We start from the raw sequence: 17,572 nt of genomic DNA, 5'->3' as shown, positions 1-17,572 counted from the left end.
GTCTCCCGCTCTGGTGAATTGAGATGTAATAGGCGCTCATGTAGCGGTTCAAAAATATGCTGTTATGGCTTTCAGACTACAAGACTCTCCCATCTTCTTTTCCTCCCGCCAGGGCCGTAATGGGGCTGGACAGAGAGTCGGACGCGGTCCACATCGAGACGCGGGTCGCCAAAGGCCGTGAGTGCTCCACGCCGAGGACCGCCTCGCCTTTTATTCGGAGCGAGGTCGCGGGCCTGCTCCTTCGCGTCGCTCTCGCTGAAGTGCAGTAAAGCAGAATAGGTGCAGCTGACAAAAATTACAGGGGGGCGAAGAGAGTTTTAGGGCTGTTGACGGATGTTTCTTCTACTTAACGCGTCTGCCGCGTGTCGCCCTTTCAAATCCGCACGCCGCTCTAATGCGCAGTCAGTGCGATCGTAAGCTTTGTCTTCATTGGAGGGATGGCGCTCGCAATCCACATGTGGCTTTAATGTTTATTGTGTGAGTCGCTGTGGAATCTTTCACCGTACTGAGCTTTTAATGAACATCCAGGGCTGGACCTGGGCACTGAGTGCATCCAGAAAGTATTTACAGCGCTTCACTTTTTTTTTCACATTTTATGTTAGCAGGGGTGTCAAACTCAATTTGGTGGCGGGCCACATCGTAAGATTGCCCGTTATGACCGTGGTACCTTGACTTAAGAGTTTTTTCCCCATTTAAATGAATTGAAATGCCATTAATTCATTCAACAATCCAAATAAACAGCACCATTTTTAAAAAACGTTTTAAATAAAGCAAAATAGCATGAATTGCATTGGCGGTTGGACAATATATGGGCTACCGCGCCGTCCCACCACACTACTTTCCTTGAAGACAAAAAAATATATATATTGAAGTAAAAACATTCCCAAATATACAGTATGTGTAACTATTTTTACATCAGCAGGATAACTAGTAAATAGTTAATGATGAGTAAGGGTGTTTCGCTCATGCTGACAGATAAAAGAGAATGTTTGGGAATAAACCGGTTTAATAAAATGTAATTAAGTTGAAAGTCACACACATACTAGTACATTCGTGTGACAATCTGAAGGGGCGTGGCCAAGTGAGTAACATCAGGAGCTGTAGCCACACAGTTACTGTAGTTCAGAGTTAGCGTCTGGTCCATGCTCCTTGCGAGTGTTTTCATTTTTCTTCCTTTGACTTGTTCAGTTCACTGAAGATTCTGTAATTGTCCATATGTGTGAGCGTGTGTGTGAATGGTTGTTTCACATAATCATCAACTGTTTTGGGGGCACCAGCATGGTGCCTTATTGATTTGCGCAAAACAACCAACGACACTCACATTCACACCTATAAACAATTTCGAGTTTTCAATAAACCTGAGCATGTTTTTGAAAAATAACACTTAATCCCGGGAAGAACATACATTGCAAACTTCACACAGGAAAGTCCGAGCCGAGATTCTGGCTTAGAACCTCCGAACTGTGAGGCCCGGTGTTATAATATTTCCCTTCAACTGTACAGTTTCCTTTGAAAGATTTGATGACGTACAAGCTCATTTTGCATGGCGTCTCCAGTGCGCACAAGCGCGACCTCAGGCTAAACCCTCGTAATTTACTCCCAATTGATTTCCTTTGCTGTCGTCTACCCAGGCGCTCAGTACGTGAAGTGCAGAGCCCAACGGTGCAAGGAGGCCAACAGGCAGTACCTCTTCCTGGGACACGTGGACACCAACTCCTTGGTTGTGCAGGATGAATACGTTTTCACTCAGGTCTGTGTCGCAATAGCTTACTTTGTCCTTTTTATTGCACTCTGAGGTCATCTTTGCTTTTTTTTGTTTCCCGCCTCTTGTTTTTCTGTTCACTCTACATCCAATTCATGCTTTTCCATCAAAATTCTTATAATGGCTTCCTGAAACACACCTGTTCCCCAATGTGCTTTGTGATTATGTTTCCTCTCATCTTCATCGTCAAGGCGCACTCTATGTCTCCACACACGGACACACACATAAAAAAAAAAAAGTGTTTCTAAAATGAGATAGACGGTGGAAAATGAGCTGTGAATAAAATAAAACGCTTGTTGTCCTTAATGCCATTCACTTAGCGTTCGACTCCAATTAGACAGCAGCCGTCATTGCCGTTATGAGAATTCCATTTTCCAAATGTCCTCCGGTCTCATTGATTTCCATCCACCGCTGGGCCATCCTCCTCCCGTTTGCAGTCCTGCTGCATTCAGTCACGCATGTTATGCTGAACTTAAGAGCGAGCAATATAAGGATCCAGTGCAACGTTTTTGTATATTTTAGGGCAGAGCTTCTCACCTGGTCAACCCGAGACCTCCATTTTTACCACGGCCATTAAGTCGTAGCCCGCTTTGAAAGCACTGTAACGTGAATTCAGAGATTTGTTTCTCAATACATTATACACGGTTGACGATAATTGCTGAAAACTTGCAAAGACAGATTGATGTTGTACTGAATTGTGGAGATAGAGCAAACTTTTTTTGTGTGTGTTTTGTTTTTTTCCGTGGCTAATACGGTGCCCCATGATGCACTTTGGCGATGGGATGTGTAGGCATAAGAAAGATGCTCGATGAAGTAGCGTTCAGCAGACACCCCCACAGCATTTGAGAGCGGAGACAATGGCTTGATTTTTGACGATTTCAAAGCCTCATTTAAAGTCATTTTATATACTTGCTTGATTTTTTTTTTATTATTATTATTTTTTTTTAAATCATTCAAATTTGGCAGGGTTGTTTTCAACATTTCTCCGTGGTGTGTCAAATCTACACTGCATATTCATTTTCGCTTAACATGGACTTTAATAGAAGTAATACCTTGGTGCAGCAGGCCCACCTATTAAGAGTGAAATTACACAACTGAGTAAAATTTTTTTGTGAGCTGCCTTATGTCAGAAAATTGGTACACACATATCAATTTTTAACATCTTAACCCATTTTTGATATGTGAGTGCTCCCCACACAATGAGGAAAAACACGCCAAGTGTTTTCTTACCATTCTTAGTGTGCAGTGTACTCAATGACCAGCCTAGCACACCACACATACAGTAACAGTATCTCCACTGACAATCCTGAGGCTCCTCCCCCAAACCAGATGGCTGGTGTAGTACCAAGACTGTCCTGCGAGAGGCGGCATGGTGCCACAGGGGATCCAGTGTGCCAGAAAATAGAAGAAGAAAGAGAAGTCATACTTTTGGCTCAGCCAAACTTGCGTTGACCACACACACAGGGCCCTGCCATCGTAAATATTTAACAGGTTTAACATTTACGATTGTACCAAGACATCCCTGTGAGAGGTAACATGGTGCCAGAGGGGGTCTAGACTGTGTATTTGTGTTCGGCCTTCCTAATTGGCTAATGTTTCGTTTCAAGTCACTACACAGACACAAGGATTTGCTATCGTAAATATTGAACAGGTTTAACATTTACGATTGTAGGCTCATATTGTTTTCTGAGCAGCTCGGGGAGGAATCACTCTTAACACAAGATCATTTTCAGAGACATCTGAGAATCTGGCTTTGCTGACTTTGATCACAAGACCGATTGTCAGTATGCGTGTTTATGGGGTCTCGGGTTACTCTTTTTGGAAACTAAAATTCAGAATCGGGGCTGAAAACAATTCCATCACTCGTCATCATGGCAATGAAAAGATTCCATTCCTCCAAGCTCCACTTGAGGGAGGCAGGTGAGCAATGGCTCATTTGCATGAGACAAGATAGCACCCCCAAAAGTGTGCTGTCATGTGTGTCACAGTTTATAAAGAAGCTTGGAAAATTTTCAAATTACCATTTCAACAATTTTTTCGTGTCGACCATTTGTTGACTGTTTTTTCTTTTGTTTACTTTATTTGATTCTCACGCTATCGTGCTCCATTGGTTGAATAAACTGTGAAATTACTACTCCATTTAGTCAGCTTTGGGTTCCGAGATTTGGCATTTACACCCCATTTCAATATGTTTACTTTTAAAATAATTGAATATAATTGTATTGTGTTGTATTTTCATTTAATTATTTAGTTACAGATGTAATCTTTTAATTTAAAATGGTGTTGCAGAACCGACACCGGTACTAGCAGTGACCCAGTTTCACTTCATTCGCAGACTTGATTGGAATGTCTGCATCATAAGACTGAGGGTGGGGGGGGGGAATATATATATATATATATATATATATATATATATATATATATATATATATGTAGAGAGAGAGAGATAGTCATTCAACAAAATTGCATTTAGCAAAGGTGAGATTGCGAGCGCAACGCGGGACTCGCGGGCGCCCACCGACGACTTTCCGGTGACTTTCATTGCCAGGGGCAGTTGGATTTAACTTGACAAAGAGTAATGAGGTTATCGATTGGGGCTACAACGGAATAAGCAGTCTTCAACACCTCTACGGTCCCACGGGAAAAGAAGGAATGGTCGAGTGCAACATCCTCAAAAAATGTGGCCTTAGAAAAGGCAACTCATTGATTTTCGATAGATTATTCCATTAGAGCCCTAATGTAGTATGTAGGGGGACAAACACCATCTTTCTACTTGATTGGAAAATAAGCAAGCTCGCGTTGCCCTGGGCCTCTAAATGGATGGGAAAGTGCGAGTGCATTAAGGTCCTCCAGACGCGTTGTAGATAAAGTCAACATCATTTCCAGCGCCTCTTAGCTTAGGACTAATTGAGATAATGACGAGCGTTTCCGTTGTGCTTGCATTTCGGCGTGCTCTCGACACCGCGCGGAGCGTTTTGGAGCGGCAGTCATAAACTTTGAAATAAATACAGTACACCTCCTTCAGGAGATGCCTTGGACTCGGCGTCCTTGTTTTGCAGCATCTGGGGTGCCTGAAAATTCTCTCACATATGTCTCAGGGAGAAGAGGGGGGAAAAAGCGCCGCACGTCCCATTTCTTTTCCGCTTTTTTTTTTTTTTTATCTTTATCAGACAGCCTCCATAGAAATAAATACAAAGACGTCCTCATGTTATGTCAGGTTACCCAGTGAAGCCATAAAGAGTGTTGCTGTCAAAAGTTTAGCAATGCTACACTTGCCCCAGTTGTTATTGACACGTTGAAAGCGTGTGTGTCTCATTTAGCCATTGCAGCGAGGTCTCCCGCTTCTTCTGCTACTCTACCTGTCAAACCTGCAAGTCTCTCCCAGACTCAAAAACACTTTCTGAACCCTTGTTGCGCTTTGCCGACGGGGTTTGTCACTTTCCTCCAGAAACCTCGCAGAAGCATCCTCGCTGAAAATGTGACTTTCCTTGCACTCTCTTCTTTGTTGCGCACTGTATGGCTTCATGCGGAAATATCGACAATGTAATGCTTTCCTGGGGCCAGAACCGCGTTCTGATGTTCAGCAGACAAGAAAAGGAGTGTTTAAAAAGCTTAAATGCCAAATGTGACTGATTTAAGTACATAAAATGAGTTCTCTCTCGAATGCTGTCCACGCTGACCACGTCCTGTTTAACTGTCAATCAAATACCAGTACTTTGACCTGACGAAATGCATACTACTTCATCTACATGTTTGAACTTTAAAGATATATCCACTTAAAGCCCCCCGGTGGCTGGAATATATCCCACCGAGTCATCACAGGGCTTTCCTACGCTGCAACGACGCCGTTATAGCTCCACGAGTACTACATAGATGTGGGTGCTTCAGTACGTGACAATGGGACGGAGGCAGAGAAGATACACTTGGTTAATATCACACTTGATGTGTGCGCAGTCAAGCAGTCACATACAAGCCATTAAAGATGTAAAATTTCCATAATATTTCCTATTTCAACACAGTCCTTCCCAAGAGGCTGTTTGACCTTCCTTTATTCATCTTTTATGCCACATTTGCTGCCTGATTTTCTGCCCTTTTTGAAATTGTAACTATAAACTGCCTCGCCATTTTATATTTTGTGGTTTAACATCAAAGTATTAGCAGAACAGCTTCCCTTCCAATCAAACAGATAAGTGATTGGTGGTGCGATGGTAAAGTGACGCACGCTTGTTTGTTTTTCATTACCAAGGTAACCAAGTCGGGACGAGCCAGCTACTTTGTGTCCTACATGAGAGAACCATTCAAACGCATGCAATTACCCAAATATTGTCTGCCCAAGGTAAGTGCCACTAACCAACAGATACTGTACATGCTGGACAATCCTGTAATGATTTCTTTTCTGTTAAATGTCCCCCTAATAGAAAGCTTTGAATTGGTTTTCAACCCAATCAATCAAATCTTTTTAGAATTGATTCTCCTGTTGATTATTAATTGATTAATCAAAAATAATAATGGCCCACCCCACCCCCGCTATTACAAAAACATTTGTTGCTTGTTTTTTCACTACTAACATGCATTTTATTCACATTTATGAGGGATGGACTTCAATCCTTCAGCTGCTTATGTTGGTATTGAGTGTATGGTATACATTTATACAAAATTTGAGACACCAAAATGCTAAACGGTTAGCAATCGCGATTAGCGTGCTAGCAATTATCATTTTAGGTAAAAAAAAAATCGCTAACTACCATGCAGCTCACTCATACTTATCATGTTATACTGTATGTACAACACATCTAACAGTGTCTTTAAAATCACTTACAGGCCCTCCTTTGTCATTTCTGGTTAAGTTTTTCATTGGCCCAACAATGCGTCCGTCAGCAATAAATGTCCGTGTGAAACATGGGTCTGGAGGCGCAAACACAAATTTTGTGTCCACCTACTTTTGAAGTCGACTTAGCCAAGTTATTCTATTTTTTTTAAGCTGTGTTTAAACATTATACATATGCTCTTATACATTCAGTTTGCTATAATCAAGCTTTTAAGGGATGTTTTGTTACTTCAACCTCCTTCAGTGTCCTTAAAACAGATTTGTATTACATTCCAAAATAGTGGAAATGCTCAAATATCCTCGAACAAAAGTAAACAGGCTTCGAGTTTCATATAAAGTACTTTTTCTACGGTTTAATATGGTTAAAAAAATGTTTTTTTTTTTAAAAACACCAATAATTTGTGTTGTGCATGTGTGAGGTAAGAGGCAAGTGAGAGAGAGTGTGAAGGGAGTGTAGCTTTGTGTGCAGCCAGTATCGTCAGCAAAAAAAAGTGTGATCAAATTCCACATCGTTGGAGTGCTGAGGAAAAAAATTCTTATTTTTTTTTTTAACCGCATATTTTTCTTCTACAATCTGGGGCTGGGGCTTTAATGAATACATTAAAGCCCCAGCCCCAGTTGAAATACGTCAATAAGCCCTTTGGAATTTTACAGACTTTGCGTCCCATCACCTTTGTGGCCTTCTCGTGTAGGACATGCATATAATCAGCACGGACGAAAAGCAGGTGTTTGCCGCGGTCCAGGAGTGGAACCAGAACCACACGTACAGCCTGTACATCTCGGACTCGCCTGGCGTCTACTTCACCCTCTCGCTGGAAAATTTGAGGACCACCAGGGGACCCACTGGAAACCTGCTGGTCGACTTCTACAAGGTAGCCACGTTGCCTGCTTAATATTTTTCGTCCTCTGTGATAATCGATCGACACTCAATCCACCACTATCACGTCGCAATTATAGGTGGGCGCGTCGATACTGCGCTGGGCTGCTCATTTGGCAACGATTACCTTAAACAAATATCAATATTAACTAACAAATAAGAATTTGGGGTGCAACTGTCCTGGATAGTTTACGTCAACCACAATGTGCTGATACAGGCCCATACACGGCAGTGTCTTACACCGGCCCTTGCGAAATATGCGACGTGACGCCAAACGGGCAAACATGGTGCACAAAAAAAAAAGAAAACAAAACCAAGCGTGGTGCTATTTAACACCACTCAATAAAGTTACGGCAAGGTACCAAGTCTGTGACGGAAGGTTTACAAAACAGCAGCAACACAAACAATTTGTTCAATCACCTGAAAGATCACGCACACACATCCCGAGAGCCACTATGAGCTTTAAAACAGACAAGCTGCATCGAAATGTGTGCTTTTGTGTTTGAACTTTTTATTAGATTTCCACCCTGCGGGAAAGCCTCTTCCAGATAATCCCTTGTATGTACATTAGAACATTTTGTGACTGTCCAGGTGGAGGGGATAAACGGCATGTATCTGGCTAACAAGCTGCTGGACTACCGTGTCAAGACGTTCATCACCTACAACAAAGGACAAACGTGGGCCCTGCTACCGGCGCCCGCCGCCGACGTGGCCGGGAATAACATCCACTGCGTGACGGTGAGCCAACGATGCTCTCGCTCACGGGAAACGACGCTTATGACACATATTGTGCGGCACAAGTTTCGAACCAAATTTGCGCAAGGTCGGCCGTGGCGGGCGCGTTTGGTTCGCAGTTCCCAGCCTCCCTAAATGACCAATGGGGATGCTCGGGCGGTGGAATCGTTTTATGATCCGTGTAAGTCACGCCGTGTCATTCGGTGTCGTTTCAGGAGTACAGACTTTCCATTAACCTGCGTGACTTCAATTCACCAAATGTAGTCACGCCGGGCTAATGAATGTTAGATTACACTGAATTATATTACACAGCAGCGTTGCCAGCGAGTCAGCAGGTGAGATTGCAACTTATTTTTCCACTATATATCAGACACCATATGTTGTTGTTTTTTTGTTTGTTTGTTTGTTTGTTTTGGTCCCCCCACCACCCTCCATCCTGTTCGGCTGCTAGGTCATACAGTACAGTGGATTTGTATACCTTTTTATGCCGTAACAGTTTTGCTGTGAAAAACGGGGGGTTTGTTGTTATTTGTATTGTGATTGATATTTGGGGAAATGTGGTCAAACAAAACGAGCTTTAAGGGACAGGCGGAGAGAAAAGAGAGAACAGAACAAAAACAACAGAGAACAATGACGCGATAACAACATTAGATGACAATAATGTTACATAGGAGTTGTATTATATCTATAGTGATCCCCCGTTTATTGTTGGGGATACACGTTCCAGACCCTCCTTTAATCAGTGAAAATCAAAATCTGAATAACCATATATATATATTTTTTATAGTTCTAACTTTAACCTTTGTAAAACACACTTCTTAAACATATTGTAAATGTATCTGAAAACAAAACAAAACAAAAAAAAACATCATCAAGTCTGCTGGAGTGACGTGTGACGTCTGCAAGTCTGCGTGTGAGTGTCTGGGTGTGAGCAGTGGCCAACAGCAGCTCCTGCATCCATTGTGCTCACTGGGTTAATGTTTTACTCATCTACTGACGTTCAATAAATGGCTCTCCTTTCCCCACATCTGAGGGCATTAGAGTTAGTAATAAGCGTATACTGTGAAAACAAAGTACATATAATAGCTCTTTAAAAACACAGCACAGTGGGGGCGCAAATAATAAACCGCGGTACTGAACCACACAGTGCTACTGGTGTCCGATACCGTAGGTTCACACTGGAGATTTTACTGTAAAATTGTTTTGGTTTACGGAGTTCCATTCCTATAGTGGCGACATAATCAGTATTTGTACATACTGTAAGTCCGAATTCGCCGTAGTCTATCACTTACCTACAGTAAGTCAGAATTACAGTAAATATACATTTAAAACTTAAAAAAAATCCTAAATGTATCATAAACGGAACCTTGCCAGAAAAATGTCAGCCCTCTGTTCTGTACTCCACTGTAATTGGCCAGTCTGACTTTCAGGGTGCGGCGTAGCAATATTTTAACTTAACTTTTAAACATTTGTAAGCATACTTGAAAAATTTACAAGCATAAAATATCGGCCTATCGAAAATACGAAAAATGCAAATCCTGTGAAACAGCGTAAATGTTTATTATTTTGTATACATTTTGACCTTTTATTGAATTTTAATCAATAATATTTTCAATACTGTGCAATATTTATGTTCCCATTAAAAAAAAGAAGAAAAATCAGTGTCCGCGTTATAAAGGGGACTCCCACAACAGACAGATAGATTTGTACCCCGCTCCAAAAAAAAAAATAGCGAGGCCACAATAACTTACAGGCTTCCCAGTGAAATTCAACTATACGCTGTAACTCACCTACGGCAATATTTCATTTTGTTGCAGAGATGACCCCAATCCTAACCTCTGACCCCTCCCAAGCTCCACTGCACCACCTGCCTTAACCACGGTGGCCTTATTGATGTTTTCCAATATGCTGCATTAAGGAGTGGAAATGATTTTCCGTTTCTTAGCGTCGCATCCTGGGAGACTTTAATTACACGCTTGTTTGCATTCAAAAGAAGAAAAAAAAAAAGGGAAAAATTAAAAGCACTCAATTTCCTCATTGTTTTTTCTTTTTTTCTGGGAGACAACAAATGTCTTTTGCTTCCTCCCTAAAAACGAGAGCACTTTTGCTCGAGTGTTGCAGGCAGGACCGCTTCCGATTGATGATACATAATTACGTCCTTATGTGATGTGATTATATGAATAATCTTTTTTTATTATTATTTATTTTTTGGGTTGACAGCCTTTTTGTTCGTTGCATCTTCACCTGGAGATGTCTGAGAATCCCTACACATCCGGACCCATCACCAGCAAAAAGTCAGTACCGGGAATCATTGTGGCAACAGGTACGATATTTTTGTCATTGACATTTATGGATTAGTAACATATTATACATGTCTTCTTGTGTAACATCATGTCTACTGTTTTTATTCATCATATTTTGTTTTGTTCACCTATTCGGTTGACAATCCACATTTTGATGAAAAACTAATCACAGAAAATACTTTCTACTTACACTTTTCATTATGGCCAAAATAAAATCTCAAATTTAAACCAAAAAAAATGAAACATAATTTGAAAAACTGTAAAAACTATATTTAAAAAAAATAAATAAATAAAAATAACTAAAATCGATTGACATGTTTATTCCATCTCATCTCTTCATTTTACCAATGAAACCATAAAACTGTTGCTGTTTAAAGAGGTAGAATGATTAATAACTGCCATTATTTACTAACTAAGGACACCTGAGAGAAATAAAATGGACATCAGTTCTTTAGCTCTTGTCCTCATTCGGGTCACGGGTGAGCTGGAGCCCGTTCCATGCGACAATCGGGCCTTTGAGCGGAACGATTTGGTCACATTTGGTCCAATTGTCAATATGTGTGTACTGTATGCGGCTTTAAAAAGCAGTTTTTATCACATGCCTCCAAGCTTGAATCTCAGTTGACAACATAAAGTTGTATTAATGTGTCCTCTGTTGGAGAATGGGGGTGTACAAAGATTCACCTAATAACTCAATATTTTATCTGTTGATGCTGCATTTCGGTCTATTGTCTTTTTTTTTTTCCAGTGTGAAATGATTTTTTTTTTTTTTCTCCCTCACCTTTCAACTAGGGAATATTGGAACGGAATTGTCCTCTGCCAACCTTGGCATGTTCATAACGTCTGACGCAGGAAATAGCTGGCGACAGGTGGGCGTGTGCACACAAATGCACACAGCACTTAAGGGGGGAAAAAATACAAAAGTAGTGTCATTAGCACAACTGTTGTTTTCCCTTCTCTGCGCATAGATATTTGATGAAGAGCACAACATTTGGTTCCTGGACAACGGAGGAGCTTTGCTGGCTGTGCTGCACGTGCCAACGCCTATTCGACACTTATGGTGCGTACAGCTAAATATATATTATAAAGTTCTTTTTTTTTTTTTTTTTTTTTTATTCCAAGTTTGCATAATGAGTATGAGTTAGAGCCCCGCTGTATGGAAACACACATTTGTCCTCATTAGTAAGACAATTCAGTGCACTAGTAGAATGACTAGGCCCCATAAGTACAGTGCAACAACTACTGTATGTTCTCTTGGTTAAATTTTTTGACGTTTCTGCACACTAGTAGGACAACTTTGGCATACTAGTAGGACAACTACAAGTTCAGGTGTAATTGCATAAGAAAAGGCTAGATGTGGCACTAGTATTGTGAAAAAAAAATTATTGATAAGACAATATCGTCCTTCTCGTGCGCTGTGTTGTCTTACTAGTGAAGACTACTATGAATGCATGGACCTTAAGCTGAATATCAAGGATATCGAATAAATACTCATACGGCTTCCTATATTTAATGGTCAAATGGTTACACACAACTCGTAGGACATTCTGTACACTAGTATGACAACTTGGGCACACTAATAGGGCAACTACGTTACTAGTAAGGCAAAACTGCAACTGCGTGCTACCAGTACTGCTAGTAACATTATATCGTTCTGGTAGTTAACATCTACTGCTTTACTAGTAGTACTCTCAGCGAGCAGATGTCCACTAGTGTGCAGTTTTGCCTCACGAGTAACATGTAGTTGTCCTACTACTATGGCAGAGTTGTCCAAATAACGTGGAGACGTAGTAGAAAAAAACATTACGAGTTAGACACAATCGTTTTTACTTGTGTGCCAAATTGTCTTACTAGTGAGGACAAATACTGCAGCGTACTAGTAGACCAACCTAAAAACGGCCATCAAGGATGTGGAATAAATGCTCAAACAACTTCCCATTTCGCTGCTCCTCAACTGTCACAATCATTTCCAGCAGAGAAGAGTCAGTTACAGCCGGATGCCTGCGCCGGGAGGCGACGAGTGCTTTTATGTAAATCCGACGTACAACAAGGTGGAAATGTGAGGCTGAAAACGGCCTCCTCGCTCGCTCGCATTGCGGCATCTTTGTAACGCCGTCTACTTTGGCGTCCCCGCACTCGCCAGCCTCCCTGTCAAAAGTGATTAAGCTGCTCAAGAGGTGATTTCCGCGGCGGCCCAAATCTATTCCGAGTGCTACAACCCGAGTCATATCTCTCTTTGCGAGCGTTTTGTCACTTGCATGTGGGGGGGAACATTTATCCTTTTGTTTTTTGGCTGTCTTGAAATGTTCTCACCTTGAGGAGCATCCAAAGCGCTTTATTTTTTATTTTTTTTGGCAAAACAAAAAACGTTTATCATATTTCACTTCCCCCTCTCATTTCTCTTGTTGTTTAATGTTCTACTCCCGAACGTCACACTCTATTGTGTCACATGAAGGATCAGTCTGGACGAAGGCAAGAAGTGGGACCGTCACACTTTCTCCCTGGCCCCTCTCTACGTGGACGGAGTCCTGATGGAGTCGGAATCGGACAATCACATTATCACGTAAGGAACGGGAAGTCATGTCTCTGGGAATTAAGCACCTATCAGACAGCAAGGAACTGACTTTATGCCACTAATGGAGTACTTTGGGCACAAGAGCCTATTTGACTGAAACATAATTAGAAGAATATGACACTTGTAAAAAATGTCTCAAACTATAGATTTTTGAAAATGATAACATTACTGTTTCCATCTAGATGCTTAAACAAAGAACATTGTCTGCAAAAAAAAATACAATTGTCCTACATACTGTATGAAGTGTTGGCAGTACGACTGGCCTGGCATGGATATTACAAACATTTCAGTCACTTTTGCAGGTTTTACATTTTTTTTCCTGTATTTTCAGGAGCTAGTTGTCATGAAACTGTAGCCATAGTGTCTGTCTGACTTCCTGTTTTGGGGCAGTTATGACTAAGCCCTACGAACTGTGCCAAGCAACAAGCAACCGAGTTAATGTTTGGCGTGAGCAGGAAAAACAATCTGACCAATCCTGTGCATTTGTAACGTTTTGAAACAATTTCTCTTTCGCATTTTGCGTGTCATCCCGTAGTTTCTTTGGACACTTCAGCCATCGGTCAGAGTGGCAGCTGATGAAGATCGACTACAAGGGCCTTTTCAGTCAGAGGTGCATGGATGGAGACTATCAGACATGGTCCCTGCACAACAAGGTAACGGGAAGAATTCTTCTCTCGACACTTTAGTTTTCCTTAGTTCTCACTCTCGCGTAGATCCATCCATCCCTTTACATCTGCTTATCTGTTGTCGGCTGACTGGGGCAGCAGCTTCGGCAGGGAAGCCCAGACTTCAGAGCTGGTCCACTGTTCCACAGCCAGGACGAAAACCAAACTGCTCCTCCTGAATCTGATATTCGACTTCCTGACGGACCCCCCTCTCCAGCACCCCTGAATAGACCTTACCAGGGAGGCTGACAAGTGTGATCCCCCTGTAGTGGGAACACACCCTTCTTAAAAAGGGGGGCCACCACCCCAGTCTGCCAATCCAGACACACTGTCCCCGATGTCCACGCAATGTTGCAAAGGCTTGACAGTCAGGACAGCCCCGCAACATCGCACTCACAAATAAGACCCCAACTGGGATATTTTCAAAATTCCGCAGATTAACTTTCCATGGAAATTTACCAGAAGCTTTACGCAAATTCACCATATATTTTCCACCCCTTTGGAACCCTACTAACTAATGTGTTTTTTAACTAATGCAAAAAAGGTGTATGCGTGCTACTAACAATGCATTCATTATTGTACAAAATCGAACTAAAAAGTAATCTCTTTTGTTTTGTCACTGTCAACACCTTTGTTTTTGTTGGTCTCGTCTTGAAAGGGTGAGCTTTGCGTGATGGGTGAGAAGCAGATTTTCATGAAGCGCAGACCTGGAAACCGCTGCATGTTGTCCCAGGACTATTCCAGAATCTATTCATCCGAGCCATGCCAGTGCACCGCCTACGACTTTGAATGGTGACCACTCCTTTTCCCCATTAAACACTTCTAAAATTCCCAAAGTTATCACTAATCGCTTCTCTGACGTGTTTGCAAAGACTTGGGTATCAAGTGGCCGTTAATTAAAGACACAAGGATCTGTTTGCATGCATTAATACAGTATCACTTTCCTAGAGTAGCAAATATGACTGTGTTCTTTGAATCTAATTATAGCAAGAACTTTTCACATCACTCCCCTGCAATTTGCATAATGTCAAATCGCTTATTAGAATTCAATTAATAATGAATTGCTCAATTAAATCTAAATGTCTGTCAGAAATTCTGTTTGATCAGGCTTGTCTGACAAGCTTGTCGCTATTTATGGCGTTAAAATATGCTCATCTGCAACGCATTATAAAAAGCTTCCTCGTGAAGTTCGGATTATTTGACTTTGCCAGTTTGGAGAATTTGATAAAAGTGCTTTTTTTTTTTTTCTTTCTTTATTTCTTTCTTTCTTTTTTTTGTATGCAGCGACTACGGCTGGGAGCGTCGCACCGATGGGAAGTGTTCTCCTGCTTTTTGGTTCGATCCAAACGGTGCGGCCAAAAGCTGCAGTGCGGGCCTGAGCTTCCTCAACAGCACTGGGTAAGTGTTCCCCGCCGTTCAGTCCATCAAAAAACAATATGGTTCCATGCCAGCTGATGTGTTACTGAAGGTTCGACATAGACAACTGGAGATATACTCATTTCATCTTCGTGGTGCCTCCAAGGCCTGAAAAAACTGGATGTTAAATCAATGTTGGCAACCACAGAAAGAGGAGTATACAGTAGCTCGTACCTCGATGCGAGTATTTATTGGATATCCTTATTCCTATGACTTTGGCATACTAGTGGTGCATACATGTTACTAGTGATGCAGAAATGTGCACTACTAGTGAAGAGAATTGTGCATCATTTGAACAATGGTTGAAAAAAAAAAATGTGCATCAGCATTACCGGCAACCTTTCATTGCTCAGTGACTCTGCATACTATGTTTTTATGTCTTAAAGGTATTTTCTGTCAAATAGCTGTCCGTTGTCGTACTAGTGCGGATCCAACTAGCGGAGACAAATTCCTTGTGTTTTTGACATACTTGGCAAATATAGATGATTCTGACGAGTAGAATTTCACAAATTTGTAGAAGTACAAGTTACACTCGGTGGTCAACTATTGTGCAGTTTTTCCTCACTAGTAACATGTCATTGTCCTATTAGTATGCCAAAGATATCATACTAGTGTCCAAAAAATGTTCTACAGTTAGTGGATTTTTGAATTTACTAATAAGACACAGTCATTCTACTAGTGTCTTACCAATGAGGACAAATTTCATACTAGTACATAGAGCTTAAGAATATTTAATAAATGCTCAAGTGGCTTTCCATACTTGTCCTCATTCGGGTTGCAGGCGCTAGCCAGCTAGCTACTTAGACTGCTAGCTACCTAGCTGACTCTTGTCATCTTTCACGCTGTGTTGGATGAACTTTTTCCCATTCATTCTGCCGCGGTCACCCCCACCACACAGCCACAGCTAAAAAAAATCAAATAAAAGGAGTCACTTTTTTCATGGCAAATGCAAATGGGAAGAACAAACGACACACATTCGGTGCAAGTTGATCATCTTTGGCATTTGTTTGCTTTCTCAGGTATCGCAAGGTTTTGTCCAATAACTGCAAAGAGGTCGGTAGGAACGCGTACTCGCCCAGACGCCAGGGTTGTCGCCCCAGACCGCCCCGAGGCCTCCGCTTGACCACCTATGGCGGTGAGCTGAGCGCCCGCGTCGGAAGCAACGTGACGTTCATGGTGCATCTCCAAGACGTAAGTCGTAGTTTCACACGATTTAAAATGTGCAAAGCTGAAGCAATGTGTAGCATGTTGTCTCATGTTCACCCTGTTCATCACGCTTGCTGATAAGTTCTAATTACCACGTGCAAGCTAATTAGTAGCTGCGATTAGCATCGCTAATTAGCCCTATGGACAGCGCAGCTCAGAATGAGAAGGCTTGAGTTAATCAGGTCAAATCAGAACCAACCTGAAAGCAACATAACATGTATGACTAGTGGAAAAAGACATCTAAATAGACACGTGAATGGTTACAGGTGCATTTATAGCTCGTGTGTGTTTTTGCTGATGTAAGGTTGGCAATATTTGATCCACTATACGGGACCAATTATGACTCTTAAACATACATGTGAAGAACATTAATGCCCTCACGTGTGAGTACTCCAGAATAAATCTTGTCTTCATCGAGAGATGAAAAGATGGAAAAGTTCAGTCCCTTGAAGCATATACAGGATGATTGTAAATGAGAGCGACTTGTAGTAATTCTCAGTGAAGGTCAGCGTGGATTGATGAAGTGTAATTCAAGTGAAAACACACCGGCACACGAGTCTATCTTTTATGAGTAAACATTAGCTATAAGATATTTTTATGCATTAGCATATTGTATTTTTTTCTGAAAGTATTAGGGCCAGAGCAGGCAGTGTGAAATTTTTTTTTGGGGTGTCCCTGTGGAGCTTTGAGGCAGAAATTTTGTGTCGACCTATTTTTGAAGTCGACTTAGTTGCTTAGTTATTAGCTTATTATTATTATTATTATTATTATTATTATGTTATTAGCTTAGTTATTCGATTCGATTTTTTAAAATTAGCCATCACCCTGGTTTCACCGATCAACATGAAATTGGGTGGTCTATCATAAGAGGACGCACGGAGAACTCGAAATACACGAAATTAAATTAGGTTGAGATGTCTATCGTAACGTCTCAAAGAACCCATGCATGAAACTGAACAGGAAGTCGACCATTTTGGTTTGAAGCAGCCATTTGGATGAACTCCAGGACTCATTCTTTGACCAACTCTGACTCGGTAATTCGCCCAAAATAGAAACAGGTTTACTAGACTGCAAAGCGTTTCCACCTGTGCCATCTAATGTGAGCTGAGCAGTGTTTCAAAGTTTAATCATTTGTATGATTCGCCACAATAAAAACTCACTACGGGCTTAGAAAGTTAGAATAAATTATCCCCCGACACCAGTTC

The 17,572-nt window shown here is 41.5% G+C and overlaps 1 protein-coding gene and 1 long non-coding RNA gene across 2 annotated transcripts in view; one reads left to right on the top strand and one right to left on the bottom strand.

Annotated features, from left to right (window-relative positions):
• sorcs3b (sortilin related VPS10 domain containing receptor 3b) overlaps positions 1–17,572 on the top strand; it is a 53,860-nt gene that overhangs the window by 24,618 nt on the left and 11,670 nt on the right. The window contains exons 6-18 of the mRNA XM_061789152.1: positions 113–177; positions 1,632–1,750; positions 6,009–6,098; positions 7,283–7,462; positions 8,059–8,205; positions 10,423–10,525; positions 11,298–11,374; positions 11,474–11,565; positions 12,961–13,068; positions 13,616–13,733; positions 14,404–14,537; positions 15,030–15,143; positions 16,181–16,352. Coding sequence (XP_061645136.1) covers positions 113–177; positions 1,632–1,750; positions 6,009–6,098; positions 7,283–7,462; positions 8,059–8,205; positions 10,423–10,525; positions 11,298–11,374; positions 11,474–11,565; positions 12,961–13,068; positions 13,616–13,733; positions 14,404–14,537; positions 15,030–15,143; positions 16,181–16,352 — 1,519 coding nt within the window. The remainder of the gene's footprint in view (positions 1–112; positions 178–1,631; positions 1,751–6,008; positions 6,099–7,282; positions 7,463–8,058; positions 8,206–10,422; positions 10,526–11,297; positions 11,375–11,473; positions 11,566–12,960; positions 13,069–13,615; positions 13,734–14,403; positions 14,538–15,029; positions 15,144–16,180; positions 16,353–17,572) is intronic.
• The window catches only part of LOC133485455 (uncharacterized), a 29,902-nt gene that overhangs the window by 1,484 nt on the left and 10,846 nt on the right, over positions 1–17,572 (bottom strand). The window contains exon 3 of the long non-coding RNA XR_009790695.1: positions 2,993–3,117. This is a non-coding gene — a long non-coding RNA (uncharacterized LOC133485455). The remainder of the gene's footprint in view (positions 1–2,992; positions 3,118–17,572) is intronic.

The sequence above is a fragment of the Phyllopteryx taeniolatus genome, chromosome 11, assembly GCF_024500385.1.
Source record: "Phyllopteryx taeniolatus isolate TA_2022b chromosome 11, UOR_Ptae_1.2, whole genome shotgun sequence".
NCBI lineage: Eukaryota > Metazoa > Chordata > Actinopteri > Syngnathiformes > Syngnathidae > Phyllopteryx > Phyllopteryx taeniolatus.
Note: the sequence above shows the minus strand (reverse complement) of the source record. Positions and strands in the feature narration are given on the sequence as shown.